Source organism: Odontomachus brunneus, unplaced genomic scaffold (genome assembly GCF_010583005.1).
Source record: "Odontomachus brunneus isolate Ranch 3 - 2012 unplaced genomic scaffold, Obru_v1 Obru_scaffold_006, whole genome shotgun sequence".
In the NCBI taxonomy this organism is placed as follows: domain Eukaryota; kingdom Metazoa; phylum Arthropoda; class Insecta; order Hymenoptera; family Formicidae; genus Odontomachus; species Odontomachus brunneus.
In genome coordinates, this window is record NW_022639456.1 from 1,972,554 (window position 1) to 1,997,078 (window position 24,525).

General features: G+C 46.4%; 1 protein-coding gene across 3 annotated transcripts in view; it reads left to right on the top strand.

Moving 5' to 3' along the window:
- The window catches only part of LOC116852142 (ecdysone-induced protein 78C), a 74,671-nt gene that overhangs the window by 8,137 nt on the left and 42,009 nt on the right, over nucleotides 1-24,525 (top strand). Inside the window, exons 1-2 of one of the 3 annotated variants that reach the window (XM_032832198.1) lie at nucleotides 1,046-2,028; nucleotides 3,741-5,949. The exons of 1 other annotated variant lie outside the window; for it this stretch is intronic. In XM_032832198.1, coding sequence (XP_032688089.1) covers nucleotides 5,664-5,949 — 286 coding nt within the window. In that variant the 5' untranslated portion in view covers nucleotides 1,046-2,028; nucleotides 3,741-5,663. Of the gene's footprint in view, nucleotides 1-1,045; nucleotides 2,029-3,740; nucleotides 5,950-24,525 lie in introns of those variants that run through there. One more of the 3 variants, XM_032832207.1, reaches the window with a different exon arrangement.

The following is a 24,525-nucleotide window of genomic DNA, read 5'->3' on the forward strand; positions in this document are numbered from 1 at the left end:
CTCGGCTTGTGCAAGCTCGCTCGCTATCGCGATAGCACATCATCGATAGTTGAATCGGTACAGCCACGGTGTCCTGGGTCTTATCGGGGCTTCCATCAAAGAACTTCTCGAAGACCCTCGGATATAATCTTCCCGGAAGATACCTCTCGAAGGTAATTCTCCTCTTCGCTCGCCCGAGCAACTTTGACTCGGGCGAGCGACGGAGCGCGCTTCGGCGTTCCGGCTCCGTCGTTCATGACTCCGCTGCTTCATTTCCTCCACGATGCTGCGCATCCCTAATTCGCCTTTGGCCGCCCTTGACACCCCCTTGAGCCTCCGATATCCGTCGCTCGGCGTCTCTCTGGTGCGGCGCGCTGGCCCGAGACCGGGCGGATAAAGTGCCGGTGCGAATTCTGTTCTAGTAGCGGGCCGCGCGCGCGGAAAAAGAAAGAGAGAGGGAAAGAAGAGAGAGCCCGTTCGCTCGTACATGCATACGTACACACATACGTACATACGTACGTACGTACGTACGTATGTACGTACGCTCGTTCGTTCGTTCGTTCGGCTCTCCCGGCACTTCTCGGTCAATGAACCGCGTGTTGCTGGCGAACCCAGTTGGTCCACTCGCGCCGCGCGAACCCCACCACGTCGTCCCGCGATTTAACCCCCCACTGCAGTCGGAGACCACGTCAGGTCGGTCCACGTTTTATCCCTACCGGACGATCCTCCACGACACGGCTCACCTCCGGCTTCCCCCGATCTTGCCGCTCTCCCCTTCGCACCCCGCCGTTGCTGCAACCCCTTCCATCTCCAGAACTCACCTCCGACCCGCTCGCTTAATTCTTCCCGTCCCCCCGCCCCCCATCATCTCATCCACCCTCCTCGCGTTTCCTCTGGCCCCCCGTCTCTCCCATCGCCACCTCCAGCCACCACTCTCTCTCTCTTTCTCTCGCTCGCTTACTCTCTCTCTCCCCCTCTCTCTTCCTCTTTCGTTGTCCCTCCTCACCCTTCCCCATCCCTTCCCCATCGCGAATCGCGCAATGTCGTAACACGTACGACGGAACGCCGGTTTTACTTACCTCACAGGTGAGCGCTCTCGGGTAAGCGGCTGCACCAGAGGACGAAGGAGCCGTCCTGAGGGAGGAAGGGAGGAGGGAGGAGAGAAAGACAGTCGGACAGAGACGCGCGGTGCGCGGTGCGCGCGAGCGAGACGGCGACAAAGAAAAGGAGAGAGTGAGAGGGGGCAGAGAAAGAAAGAGCGAACGCAGGGAAGGGAGATGAAACGGGAAAGAGAGAAGTCCGGCTGATCGAGGAAGACGGAGCACGGGAAACATGCGGCGAGGCGGCCCATTCCCGGCACTCGCGCGAGAACGAGCGGGTCGGCACGCCGTACGCTCGCGGATCGCGCGCACGCACGTGATCGCACGTTCTCGCGAAAAATTATTCCGTCCTCCGAGCGCTTTTCGTGTTAACTCGCCTTAACTTCTCCTAAAGTCTCGGCACGACGGCTGTCGTGTGTGTTCCGCCTTTATCATCATTATCATCATCATCATCATTATTATCATCATCATCATCATCTTCCTCTTCTTCTCTTTCTCTGTCTTTCTTTGCGTACAAAAGACGGCGTTATTATCCGTTCCCGTTGCGTCGCGTCGTCACGTGGACCGTCCCTTCGGTCGCCTGGGGCGACGGTCTCGTCGGGATAAGTGAGTGATTTTCGGTGTACCCCGACGAGACGGAATACTGTCGTTGCACGCTGCCCGCCGAATGTACACTCCGATCGTGAACGACCCGCGTCTTCGCACGCGATTGTGACCGTGTGCCGCGATCGCCCCTCGACAGATCGATCGATCAGGTGTTGTCGCGTGGTCGGGATCTTGCCGTGGGTGTCTATGAGAGAGCTCGCTGGGAATCGGTCAGCGTTGTCGACAGTCGCTCGCGTTGCTGGATTACATCCGATCGGGACGGGACTGTTTGTCAGTGGTGAATCTCAGCTGTCAGGGAGAGAATCCGGACGCTGGCGAGTGTTCTCGGGCGCTGCTCGTGCAGGTAAATTCATCGGGTGTGTAGCGCGTTGTCAACGCGCGGTGTGAATCGCACGGCGAGCGCGGTGAGATAATTGCGGTGAGGAAGTTGCAAAAGTTCATTGCGCTTTCATTCGTGCCTCATTGTCCCGCGGAGCGCGCGAGCGAATCCGCGTTGTTCCGAGGTGTCGGTTGTTGCCACCGACGCGAGTAATTATGAAACTGTCATTATTCCGCGCGACGTTCAATTTGCCAAGCGCACGTCGGTGCGTGACCGCTGATAATCTCCAGGTCTTCGACATCATCGTAGCGCCCGCGAAAGACCCGCGAAAGTGTCGCTCCTGAGCCGTTAATGAATTACTTTAAGACTGTTCACGGAGCAGATGGCCGTGAAATGCAAGTTGGACGGAAGCGTCTCGAGGAGCGCGAATTTTCGTTCCTCGCTGAGGAACGAGTTTTTCGCGGGTCAACCGCGAACACGTGGCCCGGAGAAATCCTCTTTGGCGTGCGAGTGAGCGAGCGAGCGAGCTCGAGAGATCTCCGTGCGAGCGTGAGGTGAACGCACTGACTTGCGACGCGGATGGAACGCGGAACCAAGCGCGGCCGATGCGCGAGACAAATGATCGTCTGCGAGACCGCGAAACCGCTGCGTCGCGTCGCGCAATGCGAAATTCGCGGCCGATTCAGCGACAAATGAAAATGCCTGCGGCCACGCCGATTTCCCACGAGGAATTCGCGCCCTCGATCGGAAATCGGCGACAATTCGGGGATCTCTCCGAAGTATATCTCACAGACGAGACAATAACAGTAATAATCATGACGATCGCAAATCAAATTCGACGACACGAGTCTTTTCTCGATCCGCGCCGTTTAAACGGTTCGATCGATCGATCGATCGATCGTTTAGTTCTGCATATCGCATATCTAGCCGGCGAGCGCGAATTGTCGCGAAACACTTGAAATTCGCAAGACGGAAAAACATAACCCGCCGCGAGCGGGGAGGGATGGATGTCACGAGGGGAAAGAAAAGAGGAGCGGGTGAGGGTAAAGAGGAGAGGAGAGGAGACTCGGAGAGCGAGACGCGCAGGTGAGAGAGCGAGTGAGCGAGAAAGAGAGAGGACAAAGAGAACGACGAGGAAGAGGGGTGAATGTTGTGGAGGGGCAGGGGGAAAACGAGGAGGAGGAGGAGGAGGAGGAGGAGGAGATTGTGACCAAGAGGAAGGAGGGACGAGCCAGGAAGAAGTCAACGTCCGAAGATTACGGCAATGACATTCACTTTTTCTCACTCTCCGCCTCGTGTTTCTCTCGTGCTCTCCGGCTTTTTTTCTCTCTCTCTCTCTCTTTCTCTCCTCTCCTGCCCTCCCCTTGTTTCTCTCGCGATTCGCCGGCGATTCCTCGTCCTCCTTCTCCCCGGCCGTGTGAAAATGTCGAGGTACACACAGGGTGGAGCGGTTGGGAAGTTTGCCCATAATGCTTCATGATAACACCGTTACAAAGATACATTCGACGAGGCGAAGCGGCGAACGTAATCGCGCTATACGTAATCCATTCAAGATTGATCGAAAGGTTTCACGTTGGTACGAAAAAAGCCAACCTGGTGGACTCGTCGTGGACGGGCTCTCCACGACGATCATCACGCGTGTCTTTATTATTTGCTCGCCATTGCGTTTTTTTCCGCCGATCGGTTTTTTTTGCCCTTGGTTTCTGATTTTCTTTTCGTTTTGATTTCTCTTTCAGCGATGGGTCACGCAAAAAGCCGGCGGGCATGTGAACCACTGAAAATCGGCGGACAGGTCCGCGCTCGCGCCGCCAGGAAAAAGTTCGTCCCGTAAGAGAAGGGCAGAGGGAAGAGGGGAACGAAACGAAGGGCGCACACGGCTGAGAAAAAGGGTGAATGCGAGAGGGTACCGTGCGCGAGAGCGACAAGGTCGCGAGGGGCGAGGAGCCCGTCGTTGAGCCGCTCAGTTGGCGATCGCGATCTCCAAAATAATGGGTTGAACTTTCGGACGACGTGCTCCACACGTACTCGCAGGAAGAAGCTCGAACGATCGGCGAGACGATGAGCCGTTTCGACGCTCGCGCAAGGCTCGCGCCTTCTCAACAAACGGTAACAGTCGAATCTGCCTGGGAACGTCGCCCTGAAATCGCATAACAAACAGAAGGAACGACCGCAGCCCGTGCTCGCGAATCTAAGGTGGTTCAAGTGGCCAAGTGCGAATGGCTCGACGACACAGTGATAACGGATACAACATCTCTCGAGCACCTCTTGGCAGCGCAACGGTGCTCTCGACGACTGTTTGAAAATAATCGTCCCACGTCCGTTTCGCGCGTTTCTCATCGAATGAGTCGCGCACACGTTCCTCCTCTCTCCATTGGTTCGTGCGATCGATTCGATTCGACTCGCGTCTCGAGTGGCCGAGCCGAGTGTGCATCGTCGATTTTCACCGCTCAAGTCGTCCGTGGAGAGAGACAGAGATAGAAGGAGAGAGAGTGAAAGAGAGCGAGGGAGAGAGAGAGAGAGAGAGAGAGAGAGAGAGAGAGAGATCCTGTCCTGTATTATTTATAATGCGCGGGGAAATCTCACAAACGCGCGTTCACACGTAATGAACGTCTTTGACTCGCAAGTTTATCCGCGCCTCCGTCACGTCTCTCGTTGCCATTACTCGCAGACGAATTAAATCTTATTAAGTCGCGGTGTAAATGCAAATGCGAGCTGCTAAACGCGATACCCGCGACTGACTGAAACGAGGAAACGTTGCTCGCGGTTCAAAGACCCCGCGCGCGCAGCCACGAGGAGAACGAGAAGTAACGAGGACAGCGACGAGCACGAGGACGACGGATGTAGCCTCGAGCGAGCAGGAAGAAACGTCCGCGGCAGCCTGCCCGAAATCTATCATGACTAGGTCGAAGGCACCTTAGAATTTTGCCCAGGGTGCAAATACACAGATCGCTGCATCGGCAGGAAAGAAGAAGAACACGTCGCTCCTCGGTGCTCGAGGTACTCGATGACGAAGTGTCGGATAAGCGCCGTCGAGCAACGAGATCGCCGTTTCGCGAGGCGCGAGGTGCGCGACAGAACGGTCGTTTCGCTAATGACATTCGACGTCTCTGCCGATCGCCATAAAACACGGTCTCGTCGTCAGCGTCATCGACGTGCGCGAAGTGACAACGGAGGAACGTTACCGTTACCGCGGTGGATCGCGCTCGCCAGTGCGCCTCGTCACCAGGGAACATACGAAGGATCTTATTCATCCGTCCATGAGTAACATCGCGCGGACCGCTCGCGCAGCTCAGTCTCCCATACGAGAGAGGAAGAAAGAAAGAGGAAGCACGAACACGACAGCCGCCGATAAATGACATTGTCGTTGAAGAGCCGGCACGCGCGCGCAAAGATCCCGAGGATCTCGGCGAATTCGCAGGGTGACAACGCTCCCTTTGCCTGCCTTTTCTCGCACTCTCTCTCGCGAAAGGAGTCGCATGAGAGTGAAAAGAGCGAGCGCCGCGGTTGACATCGCGCTGACTCGCGGGACAACGGAGCGGGTCAAAGCAGCGCACAGCTGAAGGATCGACGCGAATGCTGACCGCGAACGGGACCACCAGCGCGACGTGCCGCACGCCGTTCGCCGGCACCGTGATCCGTTCGTTACGCTCGCCCGTAAAATGGACGTTTTCAAAATCGATCAGTCGCTGAGCGCGGGTTTGGGCAGCGCCCCGGCGCCGGACACCCTCACGCCGGAAGTGTCGTTCGACGCCGGCAGTGAGTTCAACCTGAGCTTCTTCGACGGCCCAGAGGAGAACAGTACCCAGGGCTTCAGCGACCCTGGTTCCGTGGGGAGCGCCAGCGCGTCGCCACCCCCCGGCACCCCCGGCGGCATCCCCGTTAATACCCCGAGCGCGCCACTGCCGATTGTCCAAGTGCCCTCCGCCGGCATCGTCATTAAGCAAGGTTTGTTTCATTTCTTTGTTTATCCGTTTCCGCGTTCCCGTGCTTGCGCGCGATCCAAATCTGATTCTTCTTCTCGCTTTGGCCTCTTGAATCAGCGAGACCAGCGTTGGGCATTAATTGAGAGAGAGGAGAGAGAGAAGAGAGAGATTAAGATTTTATTTAACTAAAATAATCAGTAATCAAAATGAATTAATCATCATACGTGTCGTCGCAAATAATTTAATCGATTGATGAAACTGATGATTAATCAATGTATAATCAATGTAATTAAAGTTTGATCAATAATCAATTTCATCAATTGATTAAGTTGTTCGTGACTTTATTCATAACGATGGAGTAATTCTGATTATTGATTTCTCGATTATTTTAGTCAACCAACACTTTGATCAATTGATGCCCAAACTTTGCTTGAAAAGGGCGCCATGAAATTGCATCGCAAAGGTGCGAAAGCATCGATATAGACTTCTATGCATAATTAAGCGGGTCCAGTGTTTAATAATTTTCCCTATAATAAATAAATAAATAACAGCGTGGTTTGAAGCAAAATATGACCATCGAGTCGAAGATAATAATCAGGGCCGGCTGCAAGTTATTTACTGCCCGTATTTAAACAAGGAATTTACTTGATTTAACCAAATGTGTCTTTCACTGTAATACAACAATTCTATAACATTTTCGTTTTATATTTATAAGTCTATTGTTTATTTTTCTTAGGAGGTAGATAATGAGAGTTGTTATGTATTTTTTTTATTTATTAGTTTTTATATAATATTATTGTTGTTAAAACGTAAAGCTACAAATATTGGGTTATGGTTTGGTTTCAAATAAAAATTATACATATTTTAGTAATTATATTTTAATTGTTTTATTATTAATGGTAAGAGTAATCTTAAAATTTTTCGTAGAATTTTTAGAAATTTAAATTTCAAATGCTTGCGCGATTGTTCTTGTTTTAACCAATCACGCAACATCCTATTCAAGTCTTGTAGGTTTAGGAATCTCGCACCCTCTAGCGCGGGGTCGCGTGCGATGCACCTTTCGCACGCCTCTAACGCCGGCCCTGATAATAATAAATGCTTTGTTTACAGGATCATTCTTCAGCACACAATAGAGTAATAACACAGATAGTTAATAAATAACAAAAACACAAAAATAATTATAGTCGCAATTTTTTGGCACAATTTTTTGGTACGCCTAAAAACAGATGATGATGTGTGAAAACAATCTGAAAAGTCAGAGGACGAATTTGCCATTACACAAAGCTCATTCATATGTTGGAGTAGAGTTTACGATGTGGATTCACGCAAAAAAAGCTGGGGGGTCATCTTAGAGTTCTAGATAGTACATTGAGCCTTATTAATTCAAATAATTTAGAACATTTAGTCTTATCACTTACAAGTAATTCAGAGCATACAACATAGTTATTATAGAAATGGTAAACAGTAAATTAAGAATAGTCTCTTTAGAAGTCTCTTTTGCTTTAACGTTAAAATTGTATGAAAGTTTCGAAGTTATCCGGTCGAAATCTGTCTTTCTTTGATCAACTTGATTGACGAGCGGATATGAGGGAGGGAGGGGCGTGTTGTAATTAAAAGAATCCGCGACACTGATCCAAAGTTTCAGAATTTCGACAGGATGGTGTCTCGAAATTTCAAAGAGAGTTACCGAGTTATCGGTTGTGTATGGAGAAGGGATCTCTACGCACACACAGACACACACACACATATACATCAACTTGCCGTTAATTAGTTTCCCGCGAGAGCACCGTGAAATAACCTGAACGTCCCTTAACGTAACGTAACTCCGATGCCTCGCCGTTTTATACCGAAGCGTCTATTTATAGCTCGGTAGAGTGTTATACGCGCGTGTGTGTCTATCTCTTTTAACGTTATTTTACATCCCGAGCACAGACGCACGTGTACGTAGTGCCTATCTCGTAAAGGTTAGAATACAAATTGAAAAGGTCGCGCCCATAATGCGGTATTCACAAATCGTCGGATCGCGCGTATCATATCGTCGTGCCTGCCTGCGATTCCAGTCGTCTACCTCTCGTCGATGACAAACAGAGGAGCATCAGAAATGCGCTCCGACTACGCTAACGAACGTCGCGTGTAGGAGGAAACACGTGCGCGAGGATCGAGTGTGCTCGATTATCCCGAGTCGAAATTGTAGCCCCTTCTTCAGCCTGAATTTTCTAACATCTGTTCTGAAGGATCAATGTGTGTTTAATGAAAACTGCAGTCCTACACGGAAAAAAAGGTTTGGCTGAATCAACCAAATATCTGGTCGAATATGAACGATCCAGAAATTCCGATTGAAGTAACTCGGATTTTGTTTAAGTTAACAAGATTTTTGGTTGGTTTAAACAGAATTCGGGTTACTTCAATCGGAATTTTTGGATCGTTCATATTCGACCAGGTATTTGATTAATTCAACCAAACCTTTTTTTCGTGTACTTAGCGCCTCTAAATGGCGGAGAACGCAGTCTCTTAAAGTGAATCAGTGAATAGTCACTGATATCAGTTGTAAGTATACACTGAGAGAAAAAAATAATTGGAATAACTATAATTTCACTATATTTTATAGTTTATTTTGGCCTCAAACATATATTTATAGTTTATCTAAACATGAAGATATAGCAGAATAAACACAGATTTATAGTCACCATTTTATTACTCTATGTGTATAGTAAAGCACACTTTGGGAATATAGTTACATATACCTATATTTGCCAAATATTCCAATTGTATTGACTATATAAAATAGTTAATTTCTCTTACCATTCAATATTTGCCACCTTACTATATTTTTTATTTCAAATAATTATAATTCTTGGTAAAAATTTTACACGGGTCAGTTATATTATACTTATATTGTAAATATTACAAATATTATGGTAACATTTACTATAAAAATTATATTCCTAATTATAATATTTTTACTATGCCATTATAGTTCCAAATATCATACATTTTTCTCTCAGTGCACTTGTGGGTTCTAAAGTAGATCTCTCGGCAATGCTAGCAGATAAAATAGTACCAGAAGAGATTTAATATAGACTTCAGGGCGTTGAAGCGTTAAATGCAATATTGAGGTCGAAAGTAGGATCAAAATTTCGACTCTGGGAGATCGACTGGAGAATCGGCTTCTCGTTGCTTGTGAGGCGCGCCTTACTCACTCGTGACGCCATCCGCTCGTGAGAAGAGTCAGGCACTGACATTTCACTCCGGACCGAAAGCGTGCGAGCGAAATCGTTCTCGTCCCCGTGTCCGTCGTTCTCGGGTCCTTTCTCCGTGCTCCATGTTCGTCCAGTTCTCCTGCGAGAGCGATCTTTCGACCCGCGCGATTTCGGCGCGGAATCTCGACACACTCGCGTTCGACGTGACCATGAGGTAAGGTAAAAATACCAATGCCTGGACACTAAGAACTCTGGTATCTAACTCTGAATATTTTTATCGTTTTACTTCTTGAGTATGAATATTTAAGCCTTCAGCGTAGAATATATACAGGCTGCCTGACGATTATCGACGCACCCATTGTATGCAGGCAGAATTCATCGAACTGAACACAGAGTTTTATCGAGGTATTTGCGCACCAATCTTCTTCAGTGAATAACCAAAAATTTATGTGGTCATTTGCAAAATGGTAGAGGATTTTTCTATTCTGTTTGATTTAAAATACAAACACATTGTGGCAGATGACGCCATCACAGTCGTATCATGTGTGATCACTCGTCAATCTTTTTTGATTGATAGCTCAAAATTTTACACGATTCGGCATGCGAAATGGCAGAGGGATTTTGTGTTCAGCTTTCGATAAGCTTTATCTGCACACAACGGGTGTGTCAATAATTTTACGTTGAAAGCTTAAATTTTCGTGCTTAAAAAGCAACGCGACAAGAATGTTAGCAAGAGTTAGATAACGGAGTTGTCGATGTCCAGGAATTGGTGCTTTTAACCAGAAATGTTCTCTAGTCAAAACGCTCCCATCTTGACAAGCCGCGGGCCGATCTGCCTGTCGTAAATTCGAAATTTTTGTCCCGCTCGCTTTTGCGAATTTGTCCGCGTGGGCCGAGGCGGAGAACGACCCACGGAGATATTTATAGATTTTTGAGAAGGCGATTGCGCAGGGTGTGTGTATGCGACCCCGATAAGGGACGGAGAGCACTTTGTAGCTGTGGATCGTAGCTTACATTATACATACGCCGGGCCAAGGATCGCTCGACGACGATCTGATGGCAATCACCGAAAATCCAACTTTGAATTTCAATCTCGAGGCGGTCAAGGTCCATCGAGAGTAATTCTATTCAGAAGCGCGAACCCCTCGGTGATAAGAGGCTAACGCATACGCCGACTATTGTCGCTCGCAGACCGATTCTCTCTCTCGGCGGGGAGAAACGGGCGGCCCGTTGTACGTGGCGCAGAATGGTAGATATTTTTGGGCGTTTCGCGTGGAATCTCGCGAGATGAATTAATTTCGGCGCCGCCGACTCTTGCTTGCGATCCCCGACTGCGATGCGTTGTGCAGGAGTTCCTTGCAAATTAAATTTCGCGGACGCGCGCGGCAAACGTAAACTCGATTCGCGTGTCATTCCGCGTGAATTTCTCTTTGACGTGACCGCGCTCGAATTTTTGCACGCGGTGTAAGCGTCGAGGGTGCGATTTCGGCCCACGATTGGGCGCGCGTGAAACACCTGCGAGGGATTGCTCTCTCCGGCGATGTCCGAACGATCCTCATCGTGCGACGAGAGACGAAGAAGGGACGGGGCTTTCCATCGCGCTCCGGTAAAATTCGAAGCTCATTGACACTCCTCTCTTTCCCCTTTTTCTTTTTCTCCACCGCGACGTCGACGCCACGAAGAGTCAGGCTGCAAGTCACGATTTTATCGGCCGTACTAATCGTAAAAGCCAAGAATTCCGTACGGCTTTCTTACACGGAATGCAGCTTGCGCGGCTCGAGCGTTTTCCGTCGGGGAAACCGAGTATACAGGGATACTCCGAATATACAGGAAGAAACGGTGCGATTACGTCCGCCAATTATCGTCCATCGGAAAAGCTGCCGGCCTGTACGGACACGTCGACCAACGGAAGAGGGTTTTTCCGATCGCTATTATTTCGCGACGTTCACGTCTGCTCCGATTATAAATCGCCCCGTTTAATCCCTGTCATCTTTGATTTCCGCTTAAAACGCGTGTGCGACGTCACGTATGCACTCGATGCACGTCCCATGTATTCGAAAGTAACTATACTGCATCCAAGAAAATGTAATCTCATTCTTGGCGGAATCCTCATGTGTATTGACCACACGAGAATTCCTTTGAAAAATCAAAAGGAAAATATATTCCAACATCCAAAGAAAGAACTCTAGTTGCAAGGGATCCTCTTTGTATTTCCTGCAATCCTATATTTCAAATAAAATATTTTACCGAAAGAATATTCTTCTAGTGAGAAATGGACTATTAATTCGAAATCTACTAGGTATTGCTCATTTTTTCTCTTGGAATCAAAAAGAATATGTTTACTTGAAACAGAATGTTCTGCTTTCAACCTGAACATTCTAACATTTTATGTAAGTCGAAATTTTGATTCTACTTTCAGTCACTATTCCATTTAATATTTGTTTTGACGTTAAAGTAGTAGATTGTATTATTAGAATTAAATCTACTTTGCTAACTCAGCTCCTACTGCGTTGTAGTTCAAAATTTAATATAGAGTCAAAATTTCAACGCGGGAACCCATTCTAAGAATTATTTTTAATTATATTTTTTTGGGTGTGTACACGAATATCGACTAATTCCGACCGCGGGACGACGTCCGCATTGAGAGAAAAATGTTTGGTACTTGTAACTATAATCATATAGAGAAATAATTACTATAAATTATGGTCAAGACAACCATTCTTTAGTCAATTGCACTATAATTTTAGTGATAATAATACTTATATACATGTTACTACTACTATCTTCGTGTTGGAACAACCAAAAAATATAGTTGGGCTTAATTTGATGCTAATTATATTTTTTGGTTGTTACAACACGAAGATAGTAGTAGTAACATGTATATAAGGTTATCACTAAAATTATAGTACAATTGACTAGAAAATGGTTGGAAGTAACAATACTGCATCCAAGAAAATGTAATCTCATTCTTGGCGGAATCCTCATTGACCACACGAGAATTCCTCTGAAAAATCAAAAGGAAAATATATCCCAACATCCAAAGAAAGAATTCTAGTTACAAGGGATGCTCTCTGTATTTTCTGCAATCCTATATTTCAAATAAAAAATTTTACCGAAAGAGTATTCTCCTAGTGAGAATAGATATACTTAATGGTCAAATATCTGGACCACACGGAAAAAAAAGATTTGGTTGAATTAACCAAATATCTGATCGAATATGAACGATCCAGAAATTCCGATTGAAGTAACCCGAATTCTGTTTAAGTTAACAAGATTTTTGGTAGACTAACCAAACATGTCTGGTTATTTAACCAGATGTGTCTAGTTAAATAACCAGACATATTTGGTTAATCTATCCAAAAATCTTGTTAACTTAAACAGAATTCGGGTTACTTCAATCGGAATTTCTGGATCGTTCATATTCGACCAGATATTTGGTTAATTCAACCAAACCTTTTTTTTCCGTGCATAACTTATAGTAATTATTTCTCTATATGATTATAGTTACAAATACCAAACATTTTTCTCTCGGTGCGAGTGCTTCGAGGAAATAATCGCGCTTTCTTTGGAGCGGAGAAAGGCGGAGGAAGGGTGACGACGGTGCAGCTTTTTCGAGAGGCTCGCCTCTCGGTTGCGTCGGGGCGCGCGACTCGCGCGAATTGACCGGTCGAGCGCGAAAGCATCGATGACGATCGCTGAGAGTCATTGACGTTCTCGCGTGTCACGTAAATCGCCTTCCTGGAACGAAGGCCACGAGAAAGTTCGTGCCGCTGGTTCAGTGCCACGGTCACGCTACGTGCGTGGCATCGATAGCGACGAAAGTAAACTAAATCCGAAAGATTACGCAACGCCGTTTTAAAAGTCATCCGACGTGCCGCCGTGGCCGCCTCCTTTCTCGTTCTTTCTCTTTCTCCTGGTGTCTCATTGATCGCCGATACCAGCCCGTTCTCTACGCCCGTGTGTGTTACGAGCGAAACGCAGACTTCGCGACTTTCGACGGTGGGCTCGCGAGACTCGACTTGTTCAATTATCTACTCGGCAAAATGAGAGAGCGGTTATTATTTCATGCCGCGACGTGTATCTCTGTCTCAGGTGAAAACGCAAGATTAGATTAGTCTCAGGTAGTTCTCAGATTACATAACTTTGAAATAGATCTAAATAGATAGGTAAATAGATTCAGACGACTCGAACAAATTTTCACACGACCCAGACTGTCGGGCGAATAATTGACAAGACAAGATCAATTTCTCCACGACACTCGATTGCGAAGTATCGCTTATGTACAGGGAGAACGTTATAATTTTTTTTATACAAATTTTGTCGATTTGCAGAAATAAACTGTGAGTAAGGCGCAGCTTGTTAAGAAATACAGTGAATTTCGCCAGAAATAGAAATTTTTTAATTTTTAAACATTTCATTTTCTAAAGTACAAGTAATATATATGATGTGAAAAGATGGTGGACTGTTACAGAACGTCGGTTCGTTCCTCGTTACAAAATTTTATAATAATATTCACTATAAAATTCCTTCCGAGTACTTAAGAAAAAATTACTAATGCCTGAACACTACTCTCTTAAAGTGAATCAGTGAATAGTCACTGATATCAGTTATGAGTATAGCACTGAGCACTTTCAGTGCTATACTTATAACTGCAGTCAGTGTATATTCACTGTTTTCAGTGTGATGTTTGACTAATTCATTTTAAGAGAGTAACAACGCTGATAGCTAATTACATAATTCTTCTTGTTTTGGTTTTTAAATACGAATGTTTACACTTCCAGTGTAGAATATATGTATATAGCATATCTTCTATATCGTGGCAATCCATGCATAAAATCCAAAACGATAAGAATGTCCCGAGTTAGGCACTACAGTGTTATTGGTGTTCAGGCATTGGTACTTTTACCTTATCACACTGAGAGAAAAAAATAGTTGGAATAACTATAATCTCACTATATTTTATAGTTCGTTTTGGCCTCAAACATATATTTATAGTTCATCTACACATGCAGATATAGCAGAATGAACACACATTTATAGTCACCATCTTATTATTTTATATGTACAGTAAAGCACGCTTTGAGAATATAGTTACATGTACCCATATTTTCCAAATATTTCAATTGTATTGACTATACAAAATAGTTAATTTCTCTTACCATTTAATATTTGCTACCTTACTATGTTTTTTATTTCAAATAATTATAATTCTTGGTAAAAGTTTTACATGAGTCAGTTATACTATGCTTATATTGTAAATATTACAAACATTATGGTGACATTTACCATTAAAAATATATTCCTAACTATAATCTTTTTACTATGCCATTATAGTTCCAAATATCATACATTTTTCTCTCAGTGCAGGTGTTACGTGTGCTCACCAGGTTCTTCCTATGTGTAATACGTGTCGCACGTAACATTACGGGTTACGTTAAAAAGCCCGTTCCTCGAATGTCCGAAAAATCTCACCCCCATCGTACACGCAGCGCGCTCACGCGTACCTCCGCACGCGCGTACGCAGAGAGGAGTCGAGGTATAGAGAGTACGCGGGTATTAACGCGAGGAAATATTCCGTGCACCGGCAAAAAGTAACGCGGTATTCCATTATCCTCGTCGGCACGATGCAAAACCGGTCGAAATGATTGGATTTTTATCTCCGGCCTCTTTTTTCCCCCCACCCCATTTCTATCTCGCTCTCTCCCCCTCCCCTTACCTGCTCGTTCTCCATCTCGATTTTTCCCTCTCGCGTTCCATCCGTCTCTTCCTCTCTTTCTTCCTCAACACTCGTTTGCGCGCACACACACACACACACACACACACACACACACACACACACACACACACACACACACACACACACACACACACACACACACACACACACACACACACACACACACACACACACGTCTCTGCGAATGTGTGTTCGCCTCTCTCGTCGTCTGCTCCTCGACACTCCCTCTCTCGCTTCATCCCACAGGACGCGCAGAAAGATCGCACCGGTGTCAGACAAGGAGCGAAAACGCGCACACAATCACGCACACGGACGCGCGGGTGACTCGCGCGTGAAGACGCACATGCGTGCGTGTAAAGCGTACATGCACGTACACGCGCGCGCGCGCGCGCACTGTTACCGTGTGACTCATCCAGGTACATTGCACCCGGTACGTGTCCGGTACAAGCTCGAACATACACCCGTCGACTATCGCCGGGGCCCGATATTTTCCGATTTTTTTTCGGTTCACGAGTCGAAAATCGGCCGCTGTGTCGCGGTGTGATGTCCGACTACCTCGTCATCATTATCCCCGGATATTCGCCGACAATCTTTCGATTTCCATCTATGGGATTTCATCAAGAAACTCCATCAAAGAGGTGGGGACTGCTCCTCGATCTCAAGGCGGGTCGCGATTTTGAGATCGAATGCAAAGTGCAAGTTTGTCCTCGCGCTGCTGGTTAGGAGCTGAAGTTGCGCGAATGCACGAAATGTCCCATTTAATTGGATGGAGCGAGCGATTTGCCAATTATTCCATCGGCATAGACACGCTTTTCAGCCAATCAGCAGCCGCCCGCTATTTCGATTCGCGCACGCGATTGCGACGTCGTCTATTTTCCACGTTCTCGCCGTGCCGTTTAACTTAGCGACTATCGATCGGCCGGCCGTTTATTTCTTCGTGTGTGTCTCCTCTTCTCTCTCGTCTTTGCTGGTTTTGCGCGTCAAGGCGAAAATCGGTGCGGAGAGGGCGAGGATACTCGTCGTCTTCGACGTCGTGTTCGCGCGACGCGTCGGGAATCGCGCGTGAATTATTAAGAGTCGCCATGTGCGGTAAATACTCCTCTCGATCCGTCTTCTTATTCTTCGTCTTCTTCTTCTTCGTCTTCTTCTTCTTCTTTGGACTTACTTCTCTCTACTCATTTCCTCTCGTGCGCCTCGCTTTCCATTGCCGCGACGTCTCCTCCGCCACTTCTCCTTCGCTCTCTTCGTATTCGCGACTTCTCTCTTCCTTACACGCTCTTCTCTTCTTTACTCTTCTCTTCTCTTCTCCTCGTCCGCCTCGTAGCGCGTATAGTAATGCCAGTGCCTTTCTCTCCGTCTCTTTTTTTCGACGTCTGTCCCCCTCTCGCCCTCGACGCTGTCTCCTTCTCTCTCCTATCGGCATTCTCTCTCTCTCTCTTTCTCCTTGCCTCTCTGTCTTTCTCTTCCTCGCACCTCAAGAGCAATGAACTCTCGGTAGGGTATATCATCGGTGAAGTGATGCTACCAGCGCGCGCGTTCGTGCGCGAGCACGGCCACCAACACGCGCGCGGCTTCCACCGTATATTTCTCGTGTCTCTCTTTTCCTTTCTCCCTCTTTCTCTCTCTCTCTCTCTCTCTTTCTCTACATCTAATGCTTCATGAAGTTTCCCTTCTTTCTCTTTCTCTCTCCTTTCCGGCTTTCCTGCTCCACCTCGTCCTTCGTATATCTTCGTGTATCCTTCGTTACTTTCTTCCTCCGAGTCCTCTGCTGCGTGAGCCGAGAGTCTCTCTCTTCTTCTCTCTCTCGCACTCGACCTTGATAACTCGAGTGATATTGCGTAAGTGTTGAATAAAGTGTATCGTTTACATGCGCGTGTTATGTTCGGGCTGTACGCCAATGCCCGGAGGACATTCAAATTCTCCTGGCGACCGTCGCGATGCCTTGTGCCCAAGTCTCGGACCTTTTCCCCTGCGCCGGAGAGAAATTCGCCGCGCGTGCTTTCCGTCGCGAAAGTCGTTATTCGATTTGACAGGGGTAAATTTTAACGAGTCGCCCGACCCGTTCCCTGGATATCCCGCCGCTCCACTCGCTGCATCTTGCATGCATTTGAGTGCATCGCACTTACTTCCTGTAGCGCCTCCGGATCGCGCAGAAGGAGAGCGCGTTTATAGCTATCGTCGTCGGCCTTTGTAGCGCATTATTGCGCTTTTCGTCCCTTGCTGTCCGAGGTTCTTCTCTTCTCGATCAGAGAGTGAGAGAGAGAGAGAGAGAGAGAGAGAGAGAGAGAACAGTCTTCAAAGAGATAGACACGTTCGGGTGGCGCGGGACACGGAACGTAGAGACCAGAGGAAGCGGAATAACGGCTGTTGAAGGTCTCGTCTCGCGCCGGTGTATCTGTGAAATGACGGTGCCTGATCGTAGCATCGGGCAGTTGTGGTGCGAAATGGTCACGCCGCGCTGAAATTAAGCGAGATTGATTCAGACCAGTCATTTCGCGTGCTCCGGCCCGAGGTGTATACCCTCGCGTGTGCCCGGAAGTGCAAGCGGGTGCTGCAATAATGGTCGGCTCGGTGGGAACGCCCTCAGCACGCTCCTAGACTTCCCTTTACTTTTCGAGTCGGGTCTCGAAGCCGGTCGATGACTCGTGTTATGCAGATACACAGGTAGCCGAAAAGGCACGGCGAGAAGTGGAATAGAACGGCAGGTTCTACCTAGGCGCCTGGCTGCGCTCGGCGAATAACGCCGGAACTTTCGGGCTTCTGGTACGTTGGAAACTTTCAACGCGAGGGAGAAGCTATCCTGCGCTCCTCGGAGAGCCCAGGAGTCCGCGTGCCTGCACCTTGCGTCGTCGCAGCAAGTAACACCGTCGAAAGAAATCACGATTCCGCGACGGGCGCGTCGAGCGACGCTCGAGCGACTCGGGATTGCAGTTTTCAACAGAACGACGATCGGTCGCTTCTGCGTACCGCGGCTACCTTAACGAGGTTACCGTTTTACCGGGATCATTGTTCGCCGGGCCGAAGGCTGAGGCCTCCACGTAGTCGAGCGCGTTCCATGGTGATTTTGTCGCATCGACAATATCATCGCTCGCTCGAGCGCAGTGCGCATTGTTCCGCGATGGAACGAGTCTGATCTTTGCGAACCCCACGGTCGTCCCGGTCCCTTTCTCTCTCTCTCTCTCTCTCTCTCTCTTTCTCTCAGCCTTTTATCTTTATGAAAAAGAAGTTTGCAAAACGATTATAGACGTCTGGGTCTTGATCAGTTTTATTATAGCTCGCGGTTATTTTTAACGGCAGGGATTCTCTCCGTCGACACGTAAGACGTCGTACTGAAAGAGGCACAGGATTACACGTCGTAAAAATAGTTGAGTCCGATGCGTGACACGGCGACGGCGATGTTTAAATCAACGTTCACTTCGATAGACGAGCCAATTTTCGCGAAATTTCCGCTCGAAGAACAGAGCCGATTTTGAGACTCGACGCCACGTGCTCCCTGTCCCCCCCTCTCTCCCTCTCTTATCAGAAATTTTTAAGTTGTATTGCAGGACACCACTTTAATGAAATTCTTGCGGTAAAGTCCACCTACGTTATTATTTTGTCATAATTACTTCTCCCTATTTCTCATTATTTTTCACATAATTAGTGTTATCAACACTATCATACCTCTAAGTCTTTCATCGCCTCAAGAGCGCATGCTTCAATTTCCTCTTTTTATTATTAGTCTCTCTTTATATCACTTTTACTCTGTCTCTTTTTCTTGATTTTATTTTCTCTTCCACCATACTTTTCTAGATATACTGTACTCCTACTGCTGTATGCTCGAAGGGATCTTATCCAGGGCTTAACAAATCTCTCTCTCTCTCGCATTCCGGGACACCCGGTGTAATTCGTGGACGCGAACGCGCCCTGCGTGCTATTTCCTTTCTCGCTAACCCGCCGTAGCTTCGTCCGTTGTACGTACACGTGCTTTTTTTGCGCGTGTGTACCTGGTACGCGCACGACGACGGAGGAGCGCGCGTGCATGTGCGCCCGTTCGTGCACGAGCGACGAACACGCGGGAAACGTGCGAGACAGAAAGACGTATGCGCGCGTATGGGGCACTGTAAGCGAATGCTAATAATATTCACTTCCTGCAACTCGGTTACATTAAATCACCGGGAGGGGCAACCGTCTCTCCCGCTCTCTCCCGCTTTTCCGCGTTATTATCGTTTTCCTTCTCGCGCTCGCGCCGACACTCCGCGAATCGCGATCACCACCACCACCGCCGTCGACGATGACGCGCCCACGTGCCTCTGAGAAAAGGCAATTTCTCTCTCTTTCTCTCTCTCTCTCTCTCTCTCTCTCTCTCTCTCTCTCTCTCTCATTACAAATACGTTGGAGATGCGGAAACGATGCTGCTCGCGCGGAGAATGCCCGAGAGCCGATCGTAAATTCATCTCTCCGATGTGAGTAGATTCAAAATCAATATCAAATAGACCTCATAGATCACGGTAGTCCACACTCGACGTCACGATCTCGTTTCGTTGCCGTTTATCAATCCGCATGAATTCGGCGCCGCACACGTCCGATCTTGCTGCGCCTGTGTGTGCATATTTATGTGTGTGTCGTCACACTCGTGATATCGACGAGTGCGCGTGTGTGTCCCAGGTATGCACGCGCACACTAGCAGTCGTCGGTAAAGGACGCAGGCCTTGACCATGAATGCGGGTTGGTGGATTGCATAACTATAGTCAAGTGCTCTGTGCGACACAACGATGACTCTTCGCGTACGTGATCGTCGGCGTACACATACACACACACACACACACACGTGTAAACACACATACACACACACCCACACGTGTACGCGTGGGTCGATGGGCGATGCTGTCCAACGATCCGCGCGCGCACCTCACGTTGCTGAAGAATATTCGCTTGGTGCAAGACGTCGTCTGAAGTGTAACTCGCGAGAAACAAGTTTCTCCCCTCCTTCCTCGCTCGTTATTTTCGCGACACTTCACGGTGTTTCGAAATTCACGGTAATCGTCGAACATTAAAATCCTTGCGATCCCCCATCGACGCGGAATACGGGATTGATGACGACAGATGCGAGAAAACGCATGGCAAACATCTTGCGTGCCGTTTTCAAATAAAAAGATATTTGTATGAAGGAACACTCGAGGTCGCTTGAGCGTACCCGTGAAATGCTCCGAAAATATTATATTATTGCCTTCTCTTAACAATAAAGGCTCAAAATTAACGCGATGTGCAACCTTCCTTTTTAACCTGCCCTTCCTCATTTCCCGTTGCTCCATGTTAATTTTACTTTTAGATATTTTTTTATTTGAAAATGGCACGCGCGAGAATTTTTGCTATCCGTTTCCTCGTTTCCTCACGGAAAAACGTTGGTTGGATTAACTAAATTTCCGGTGAAACATGACCGCACCAGAAACTCCGGTTGAAGTTGTCAGGGGTCTGTGCATGTTAGCCGGAAATCTCGTCAACTCGAGCACAAAATTCTGGTGACTTCGAGCAGAATTTCTGATTTGTTTCACCAGAAGTTTGCTTGATCAAACTTGCCAATCAAACATTTCTTTCCGTGTGACATCGATTCGGGATTCAGCGGCAGTGGACCGGGAGCCTTAAGAATTCATTTCGTTTCTTTGGCATTTCCATTGAATAAAGAATACCAGGAAGAAGCATGTTGCGATATATCGTGGGTAATCGATTGTGTTGCATTGGTTCAGGTTGATGACGTGAACTACGTGACATAAGTGACGTTACCGGAGACATGGCGGTATACTTTAAATATCTTGGAAGTTTACAGCAAAGGAATATTAATCTTAAAAGAATAATAGAAAAATTATATTTATATTTTGTTAATATTGATGAGGGAAATAAAATTAGTCACTTGTAATAATTTTCCCTCCAACACGTTCACGCACTTTTGCCCATTCGATTAATTGATAATATTACGTCATAACATTTATTTCGATTCCATAGTATCGATAATCGCACTTGGTTCACTTTCACTACGTCACATCCTTCGCACTTCTAACAAAGAATTTTCTCTTTATGCTCCTTCCTGCACGAAAAAGAAGGTTTGGTTGAATTAACCAAATATCTGGTCGAATATGAATCCAGAAATTCCAATTGAAATAACCCGAATTCTGTTTAAGTCAACCAAAAATCTTGTTAACTTAAACATTCGGGTTACTTCAATCGGAATCTCTGGATCGTTCATATTCGACCAGATATTTGGTTAATTCAACCAAACCTTTTTTCCGTGTGGTATTCTTTACTCCATGGGCATTTCCTTCGCAGGTCGTGTCGATATTTTGGAGGCGACCACGGAGGGACGCGCGTAATCGAATGTTATTCGAAAGGACGAGCGCGGCCGAGCTGTGCGATGCACTCGCGATGCATAGACACGCGCCGACCATTACGTATCCTCGCGCGCGCCGCGGATGTAAGGCTGCGACCTTGCCTTTAAGTTTCAAACAGCTGTTCGGGCTCCGCTTTTTAAACCTGCATGAGCCGGCCTGGCCGCGCCGCGGCGGATTAAAACGGACGCCGCGGGCGGCGAGCACACAAAGTTGGGCGAAACGCGAGTCGAGCTAACGATTATACCGTGCACGATTATACCGAGTAATCGAATTAGCGGTTAACGATTATGATCATCGAATAATCAGCGAGCGTGATTAATCGAACGACCGCGGCGACGACGCCGGCAGCGGAGCGGAGCGAAGTACAGCCGAGTTAATTACCACTGAATGATTAAATTAGCGATGAACGATAATGGTTATTGAATAATCATTGAGGACGATTGATCGAGTGGCGGGCACGGGATTGAAATGAAAAGTGCTCCGGCTGTCTTTATCGCTGATCAACAAAATCAATGCGTTCGGGTTTTTCTCGGGTTTGCGCGGCTTCGCTTCTCGCCGAATCGGTTCGTCTCGAAACATCGCCTCGAGTAGTGAGCGATTTTCCACAAGAAGGGTGGAGAAGAATGCTATACTATACTAGAAGAGTACTTATTCTTCTTCAACAGAAAGCGGAAAGAGTCGGTAAGCCGCCTCTCAGATATTATTAATGACGGCGCATATACAGGGTGTCTCACAATTAATGACAGGCAGAACTTATCAGACTGAATACAAAATTACTCGGTCGTTTTGCAAACAATGTAAAACTTTTACCCGAGTTGAAATCTTGACTCTATGTTAAACTTTTAATTCTGCAACGCGGTAAGAGTTAAGTTAGCAAAATAGATTTAATTTTAATGATATAATTTACTCCTACTTAGACTCTAATGATGTCCAAAATTTTTCTTTTCGCAGTAAGAGTTAAATTAGCATAGTACACGGAGAAAAATAATTTTGCTCTTTTAACAAAATCGTCGTTGCTACTGCATACTCGTAGTGACATCAAAAAAATTTAGTTGACGTAACTAATTTTACAAATTATTCGTTATCAGAGCAGAAGTAGTTGTCAGGATAGACAAAATTTGTTGAGTGTATTTATCGAGTGTATTTATATCCTAAGAATCACGTTAATTTGCTATTGATACAAAATAATATATCTTTAGCAAATTTATTTACTATCGGAGCAAAACTGCAGCTGCTTATATAAATCCATCATGGTTCTTATAGCAAAATAATTTGTAGATTCAGCAAATTATATCCAGCAAATAGTGATTAGTCCTCTTAGTAAATCTTTTTGCTGTTCATATAATAACGAAAAGATTTTGCTAGACCAGCAGAAAATTTGCTGGGCCAGCAAATTATTTTTCTCCGTGTAGATTTAATTCTAATGACACAATTTACTCTTTGATTTTAATAATGTCCGAAATTTCCCTTTTCACTCTCTTCAGCGTCAGAGTAGATTGTATTATAGACTTCAGAATATCAAAATAGTTGTTGAATGGAATAATAATGATGCTGAAAGTAAGATCGACATTTCGCCTCGGGAAAACTCCCCACCTGTCTCTCGATGTAGAGATAAGAATTTTACCGTAGACGCGCGCGTAACTTGCCAGCGGCCGAAGGCCGTCATTCACGGAGTCATCTGCTGTTTTATCCAGCCGTCTTTCGATTTCTTTTTTTCTGTTACTTACACACACCTCCGGCACTTCGCTCTCCGATCGTTATCCGACGGAAGTCGCTCCCGAAAAGTTTTGTCCGCCGCAAGCGAACTCGCGAGCGCGCATCCGCCGACTTCTTGGCCGAGGGAGAAAGTTTCGGCAAATTGAAATATCCCGCCGACACACCACGACACACGACGTAGTGGGTCCCCAACTACGGGATTCGTTTGCAAAAAAGGGGGGAACAACGAATTCGCGGGGCGAGTCTTCGCACTCGGCTACGCGAGTGAGTCGAAACGGTGACTCGCAGAATGCTAATCCCGCCGACGAAAAAGAATGCTTTTTCTTTCGGCGGAGAAAGAATTCGCTTCCCCGGCACGTTGGGCGCCTACGCCACGATACATTTACGCAACCCGTTGCATCGGTATATAACAATGCAACATGCAGTCGACTGCATTCGGAATAGGCCTGGACGAAACGGCCGATGACTCCGCGGATGTCTGATCGGTGGCGAATCATCCACTGCGCGCGACAGAACAGACGTGACGTCTGACGTGAGGTTCTTATTTCGAGATCGTGCTCTCTTAAAGTGAATCAGTGAATTAGTCATCTGATATCACACGGAGAAAAATAATTTGCTGGCCTAGCAAATTTTTTGTCGGTTTAGCAAAATCTTCTCGTTATTAAGGAAAAAAACAAAAAGATTTGCTAAGAGTACTAATCACTATATGCTGAATCTACAAATTATTTTGCTATAAGAACCATGATGGATTTATACAGGGTGTCCCGTATCACCTTCACAATCTCTCGTGAGGACGTACAGCGGATTGAGATGAACACAAAAGTTCCATACCGTTTTGCGATATTTTCAATAATAACCGAGAAATTAATTAAAGAAGATTGGTGAATGATTGGTAGATGAGCTGCAGTGGCGCCGTCTGCCATTATATACTTTTACAACTTAAGTCAAATTGGACAAAAAAGTCCTCTACCATTTTGCAAATGACCATATAGATTATTAGATATTAATTAAAGAAAATTGTTACATGATTGTGTACCACAATGCACAAATTTTCTTTTTTGAGGACTTTTTTGTTCAGTTTGACTTAATGTATAAGTATACAACGGCAGACGGTGCCACTGCAGCTCATCTACCATATCGCGCGTGATCATTCACCAATCTTCTTTAATTAATTTCTCAGTTATTACTGAGAATATCGCAAAACGGTATGGGACTTTTGTGTTCATCTCAATCCGCTCTACGTTCTCACAAGAGGATTGTAAAGGTGATACGGGACACCCTGTATAAGCAGTTGCAGTTTTGCTCCAATAGCAAATAAATTTGCTAAGGATACATTATTTTGTATCAATAACAAATTAACGTGATTTTTAGGACAAATACACTCAACAAATTTTTTCTATCCTGGTAACGAAACTACTTCTGCTCTAATAACGAATAATTTGTAAAATTAGTTACGTCCACAAAATTTTTTTGATGTCACTACGAATATGTAGTAGCAACGACGATTTTGCTAAAAGAACAAAATTATTTTTTTCCGTACAGTTATAAGTATAGCACTGAGCAATTTCAGTGCTGTACAT